At 38.6% G+C, this 6,788-nt stretch overlaps 2 protein-coding genes across 2 annotated transcripts; both read right to left on the bottom strand.

Moving 5' to 3' along the window:
* Positions 1-905: 905 nt before the first annotated feature.
* LOC138897676 (uncharacterized) lies at positions 906-2,416 on the bottom strand. Its single transcript, XM_070183674.1, has 4 exons — positions 2,222-2,416; positions 1,852-2,136; positions 1,274-1,746; positions 906-1,122 (listed from the first exon to the last, which is right to left on the bottom strand). Exons 1-4 carry the CDS (start codon positions 2,414-2,416, stop codon positions 906-908), a joined length of 1,170 nt encoding a protein of 389 aa, XP_070039775.1.
* Positions 2,417-5,441: 3,025 nt separating this feature from the next.
* LOC138897675 (uncharacterized) lies at positions 5,442-6,502 on the bottom strand. The gene is made up of 3 exons (XM_070183673.1): positions 6,430-6,502; positions 6,039-6,153; positions 5,442-5,925 (listed from the first exon to the last, which is right to left on the bottom strand). Exons 1-3 carry the CDS (start codon positions 6,500-6,502, stop codon positions 5,442-5,444), a joined length of 672 nt encoding a protein of 223 aa, XP_070039774.1.
* Positions 6,503-6,788: the final 286 nt, after the last annotated feature.

Raw genomic sequence — 6,788 nt, 5'->3', positions numbered from 1 at the left:
TAATTCTTCTCGTGAACCTTGAGTTGTCTCGACGCATAGGATATGACTTTACCATGCTGCATTAACACACCCAAGACCAACCACTAAAGCATCACAATAAACAACAAACCCTTTGGTTCATTCCGGTAGTGTCAAAACTGGCGTTGAAGTCAACCTCTTTTTTACCTCCACAAAACTTTTCTCGCAAGAGTCCGACCACTGAAACTTGGACTTCTTCAGAGTCAATCTAGTTAAAAGGGATGAGATATAGGAAAATCCCTCTATGAAATGCCTGAGGTGGGTCTAGGCCAATTCTTCACTGCCTCTATTTTCTGAATGTCCACCTTCATGCCTTCGCCTGAGATGACATGGCCCAAAAACTCTATTGATTTCAACCAAATTTCACAGTTAAATAATTTCGCATATAGCTTGTGATCTTGCAGTGTCTGCAACACAATTATGAGATGTTATACATTGTCCGTCTCGCTACAGGAATAAATCAAGATGTCATCAATAAAAACAATAATGAGCAAATCAAGATAAGTCTTGAAGACCCTATTCATAAGGTCCACAAAATCTGCTGGTGCATTCGTCAAACCAAACGACATTACCAAAAACTCAAAACGCCCAGAACGAGTCCTGAAAATTGTTTTCGGAATATCACCTTCCTTAACCTTCAAATAATGGTACCCCGATTTGAGGTTAATCTTGGAATAACACTGGGCACCCTGAAGTTGATCGAATAAATCATCTATTCTGGGAAGAGGGTACTTGTTCTTGATGGTGACTTTATTCAATTGACGATAGTTAATGCACATGCGCAAAGACCCATCCTTTTTTCAGAAAAACAAGACCGGTGCGCCCCAAGGTGAGACACTTGGCCTTATAAATCCCTTATCTAGAAGATCTTTCAACTGGACTTTTAGCTATTTCAACTCTGCTGGAGCCATTCTATAAGGTGGAATAGATATGGGCTTAGTTTTGGGGAGTAGATCAATTCCAAAGTCAATCTCTCTATCGGGAGGGACTCTAGGAACATCTTCAGGAAACACTTCTGGGAACTCATTTACAATTGGTACTAACTGGAGAGTTTGAATTTGAGCATCTGCATCCGTAAACTCGAACCAGGAGATAGATATACCCCTTTAGAGATCATCTTTCTGCTTTAAGATAGGAAATAAACCTACCCCTTTCTGATACTGCATCACCCTTCCATTCTAAGATTGGTTAACCAGGAAATTTGAAACTTACTATTTTGGTTCTACAACCCGCTGTGGCATAACAGGACTCTAACCAATCGATGTCCATGATTACATCGAAGTCTACCATCTCTAATTCTACTAAGTCTGCTACAGTAAGGAGATGATGCACTTTGACTGGACACCCATTATAGATACGTCTAGCTATAATTGATTCTCCAATTGGAGTGTACACTTCAAAGGGTTCACACAACCTTTCTGGTTCTATCCAAAATTTCTTAGCAATATATGGGGTTACATAAGATAGGGTGGATCCCGGACCCATAAGAACGTAAACATCAAATGTGAGGACTATTGTTAGCATACATTTGATGACATCTACGAGCTTCTGTATCTTGACGGCCTGCCAGTGCATACAAGCAGTTCCGACCACTGCCCGTATTACCGGACTTCCTGTACCATGCCCTTGAAGGGCCTGAGAGTTCCGAGGGGCTGTTGAATTAGTGAACTGAGCTATATTAACTCCATTATTTTTCTTTGCTGATGGACAATCCCTCAAAAAGTGGCCCTATTGACCACAGCCAAAGCAACCATTTGTTCACGAATGACACAACCATGGGTGCCTCTTACCACATGTTTTACAAATATGGTAACCAGGGACTCTATAACCCACACTAGCCTGTGACTGTGAGTCTTCTGCTCTGCAATTTTTTTTCTTATTAAACTTGGACCTCTGAAATGTTGCACTAGTTGAAGATGGAGCAGGTCCTGATTTTGGTTTCTTGAAGAACTGACGATTACTACCTCTTTGAGATCCCCAATGGCTGAAATTTCCTGTAGACTCAGCTCTCTTGCTCAGTTCCCTATCCCTCTCTCTATGTAGCCGCTCTTCTTCCTTCAATATATCTTCGTTCCCTTGAACAAAGGCTACCATTTTAGTAATGGTCATGTCATTGTTCTAAGCAGCTATATTAGCATCAGCAAACAAGTCATCTGAAAGACTCAAAAACAAATCGCCTAACTCTAGCCCTCATATCACGTACCATTTCCGGAGCATACTTGGATAGAGAGACGAACTTGAGGTAGTACTCATTCTCACTCATATCATTCTGTTTGAGTCTCTCAAACTCTAAAGCATTAGCTTCCAAGACATCAAGGGGTTGAAAATGCTCAAGAAACGCATATGCAAACTCCTTCAAAGTCGCAGGAGTCGCATCCTCCCCTCGGGACTCTTCCATGTTTCATACCAAGTGTTAGCAACATCCGTCAGCAGATATGCAGCAACCTCTGTTGCCTTAGTGTCTATATGACGAACTTAAAACACACACTTAAATATGCTCTCTAGTCGAATATAGAATAATAAAATATCATATCTACAAGGATTTGAGTTAAATAGTCTTTTTGTAGTTTATAACTTCATTGCTATCCAAGATGATCAACTATTGAGATTTATGTGATTAAAAGTAAAATTTAGCTAAGATTTTAAAAGATTGACTAATGATAATCGCAGCTATGAGTAAGGAAGATATCAATGGGAGAAAATAGGAGTTGATTAGATAGGTGCAAGATATTTGTCTGGGATTTAACTATAGCTAATTCACTCCTGAGGTTCAAGTGAGTCTATCAAATTCACTCAATTAGTAGTTCAAACGTTCAGCCGAAACTCCTCTCTCGATTAAGTCTCAACCTCACAATATGAACCAATTAATGCTCGGTGAAAATATGCAAGAATGCATAGTGGATTGGTCTTTAGGAGAACCTCTTTCGATTATCCTCCTTACTAGGTCTAAACAATAATTCAAATAGCCCCTTTCGATTACTAAGAAGAATCAATGAATTCAACCGACAAGATAATGCAAAAACATCACAAGTTATGCCTCTTTCGATTACATGAACATGTGAAAATAGATGCAACATTTAAAATGCCCAAAATGATTAAATACATACAAACTAGAGTTAATATCCACAAACAATTCTCAAAATACCAAATCCATCAATCCCTAATAATGAATTACTCCATAGATATGGAGAAATTCATCACAAATAAGTTTAATTTAAAGGAAAGCATAAACGATTCAAACCTTGTATTGAGTGAGGACTGAATCATGAAATCCTTGTGCTCTTGCTTATCCCACTTTTCCTTATCCTCCTTAGGTCTTAGATATGTCAAAAAGTCCTCAAAATACCATTTTTCCCTGTATATATACCAAGTAGGGTCGGGCCTAAACAAACACACCTTCTCCTTCACTATATAGGACTTTTCCCAGACATGACATGCGTGGCCGCCCACCAGGGATGGTGCTCGCGCATTAGGCTGCGCACTTTGCGTAGTGTTCTTCCTCCCATGCGTGCCCGGTCGCTTACCTGGGTGACGTCTGGCTCGATTCTTCGTCTCTCTCTTTGATTGCACAAATGTCCGTTGATCCCCGAACTCGATCCCAACTTAATCCTTGGGCTTTTACTCAGACTTCAAAGCTCCAAAATAGCGTGAATTCATGCCACAACATCTATATACCTTGGAATCACTCCAAAAATGTATAAAACACATAATTAGTGCAAAACGCTAGCGATTAAAGCTCAAACTCAATTAAAGTGTAGTAAATTAGAGTGCGATAAGAAATTAAAACACACAATTATAGCCTACCATCAACACCCTACACTTAATCCATTGCTTGTCCTCGAGCAATCAAAATACACTTTATATAGACACAAACGTGTTTAAACAACTCTCATAACTCATCATACCAAAAATATTTAAAATAGACTAAGCATAATCGTGTAACATCCTAGCCTCAACATTTGAGTCAAAAACAACACGCATTATTTATAACTCGCTTACTTACTCTAACTCAGAGGTCAACGACATTACCTTTCTTTCATGAATCACGTGCCCTCATAACAAAAGAGAGTAGTTCTACACACAAACAAATTTAATAACAATTAGGAACTTCAAATAGAAATAATTCGCTCACTCTCGGAAACAACATTCATATGCCACAAAAGATGAACCATAGGCTTGCCAGTAGTGTACTACTCCACTAATTGAGTTCATTCAGTCAAGGATCAAGTAGGACTTTAATTGGTTATAATGTAAGCTGCAGGAGGGGTAGGATACATTTTGATACAAGAGTGACTACACCTCTCTATGAACTTTAGTACATACATCTCATTGTTAGAACCCCACACTTATGTCAAACCAATACTCCACCTTCACATCAATTTACAATCACTCCCAACTTGTTTAAGCACAAATACATCAAGAGTTACCACTTATCAATGAATAATTTTCACAACAATACAACTATACATATTCATTTTCAATTTAAGTGGCTCTTACTTTTTCAAAACCGTGCACCTTTCTCCTTATTTCATTAGCTCCACTCAAAAACCAACCCAATTACCCCACACTTCAACTTTTACAAAGCTCATACAATTTCAAGTGCTCACGAGAGGTAGATGGTTGAAATAGATGGTTAATTCAAATAAATGGGTAAGGCTTGTAATGTGGTTACCAAAGAAACAGGATGATAGGCTCAAAGAGGTTAACTATGATACATAACAATTTGGTGGGCAAACGCATATCATTGGCTCAACAAAGAAATGCCTATAACCTTTCCAAGACTGAAAAAACTACTATTTCTCTTTGCAAATACGTCGGGCAAGTTCTAGACTCAAATGCAATGCACATAATACACAAAACCTCACATACACATGGAACATAACACATTAAAGATTGGATTATCAACACACTCTAATCAAAGAAGTTATGCAAAGTTAAAATTATAAAATTTAATGTATTTATGCAAGAGTCAAAAACTGATCCTAAGCGTCACAACTAAAGAACTCACTATTCTCAAGGTATAACATAGTCAAGAGATATTGATTCCAATTTTAATCATAGCACAAGGTTTTCTACGCTTAACAAAAATAAAAGCCTACTACACCCGATTCAATCAAAACCCTAGGAAAAGAACCGCGGCACAAAGAAAAACCAAAGAGGAATTAATGCACTACCTAACAAGAGAAAATCTTTTTTGTATTTTTCTTTCGACTTTAATCACTCAAGAAACTCGTCGAATGATATCCATCATTTTTTTCCAAATGTTTTTCTATCAAGCTACTACAACTAAGCAAAAGAAACTAACCAAATTATATACATACAACATATATAAAAATATATCCCCCAACCCCACACTTTAAGTTGTGGCATGTCCCCATGACACACAATTAAAAAGCATAAGGTAGAGGAACTTCCCTGAATCTCTAGTCGGGGTCTGAGTCAAGGTCGGGCTCCATTCTTCGTGCCCGAACTAGTGCACACATCCACACGGATAGATTCTTCTCAGCCTTTTTGGGGTACAACACACACTTGTCTTTCTCAATCACTGGTACCTTCACTTTCGAGCTTTTCACTCCCCACTCTACACTTGCAGCTGGCTTCCCCTTTCTCACCCCCATCTCTACATTCATCTGGAAAGTCACCATCTCTTCACCCTCTCTAAGCATGAGCTTTCTATCATGTATGTCTAATATTGCTCTGCCTATCGCTAAGAATGGTCTTCTTAAGATAAGCGGGACCTCTTTCTTATCCTCCATCTTCACCACAATGTAATCTATAGGAAATATAAACTTATCTACTTGAACTAAGATAGCTTTCACTATCCCCTCGGGTATTAAAGTTGTTTGATCTGCCAGCTGCAAAGATATAGGTTCAGACCTTATCTCTCCAAGCTCATTCTCCAACTTCCTATAAATAGACAAAGGCATTAAATTAATTGAGGCAACCAAATCACATAAAGACTTATCAAAATTAAGAGTGCCTAACGATCAAGTATAGTGAAACGCCCTGGGTCTCCACACTTTTGTGGGATTTTGTTTTGCAAGATTGTGCTGAAATGGTTTGTGAGCTTGACCACTGAGTTCTCTTCTATCTTCCTCTTCTTTGTAAGGATCTCCTTCAAGAATTTGGCATAAGCTAGCATTGGTGAGAGAACTTTTGTGAATGGCAAATTTACATTAACCTGTCTCAACATATCTAGAAATCTCTCAAACTACTTCTCCCCACTTTCTTTTCTAGGTACATTCTCTTTTTGGAACGGAATGGGATCTTTCAATACTTTCCCTCTTTTCAAAGTCACAACATTTACCGTTTCTTTGGGGTTTCATTCAATGTTAGATGGTATAGTACCTGGGATTCTCTAAGACAATACATTTGCAATTTTCCCCACTTATTTCTCCAAGTTTTGCAAACCAGTGCCAAGTACTTTGATAGCTGAACCATGAGCATCTAACCTCTCATCTGTCTTGACAGTGAAGGACTTCATTAGATCTTCTAGTCCAGGCTGAGTGGAATGTTGAGGATGGAACTGCGGCCTCGGCTAATTCACAAAACTAGAAGCTCCTTGAAATCTGGGATTGTTTTGTTGCCATGCATTTTCTGTACCCCCAGGTGAACTTCATGAAAAACCGGGGTGATTCTGACCCATTGCATTGAAGTTATAATTTCCAACAGCATTAACTTCCTCAATTGAGGCTTGACACTCATGAGTAGGGTGTCCTCTTCCACATATATCACAAGCTGCGTGATTATCACTCTATATTGAATCTATG

This window comes from Nicotiana tomentosiformis, chromosome 8, assembly GCF_000390325.3.
Source record: "Nicotiana tomentosiformis chromosome 8, ASM39032v3, whole genome shotgun sequence".
Taxonomy (NCBI): Eukaryota; Viridiplantae; Streptophyta; class Magnoliopsida; order Solanales; family Solanaceae; genus Nicotiana; species Nicotiana tomentosiformis.
Note: the sequence above shows the minus strand (reverse complement) of the source record. Positions and strands in the feature narration are given on the sequence as shown.

Coding starts and splice junctions, on each gene's coding strand:
- LOC138897676 (XM_070183674.1), bottom strand. CDS start 2,416: ATGGAAGAGTCCCGAGGGGAGGATGCGACTCCTGCGACTTTGAAGGAG. Junction 2,137..2,221: donor CCAAGTATGCTCCGGAAATG/GTACGTGATATG, acceptor ATAGCTGCTTAG/AACAATGACATGACCATTAC. Junction 1,123..1,273: donor GTAATCATGGACATCGATTG/GTTAGAGTCCTG, acceptor TGATCTCTAAAG/GGGTATATCTATCTCCTGGT.
- LOC138897675 (XM_070183673.1), bottom strand. CDS start 6,502: ATGAAGTCCTTCACTGTCAAGACAGATGAGAGGTTAGATGCTCATGGT. Junction 6,154..6,429: donor TATCAAAGTACTTGGCACTG/GTTTGCAAAACT, acceptor CACCAATGCTAG/CTTATGCCAAATTCTTGAAG. Junction 5,926..6,038: donor CAAAACAAAATCCCACAAAA/GTGTGGAGACCC, acceptor GTCTATTTATAG/GAAGTTGGAGAATGAGCTTG.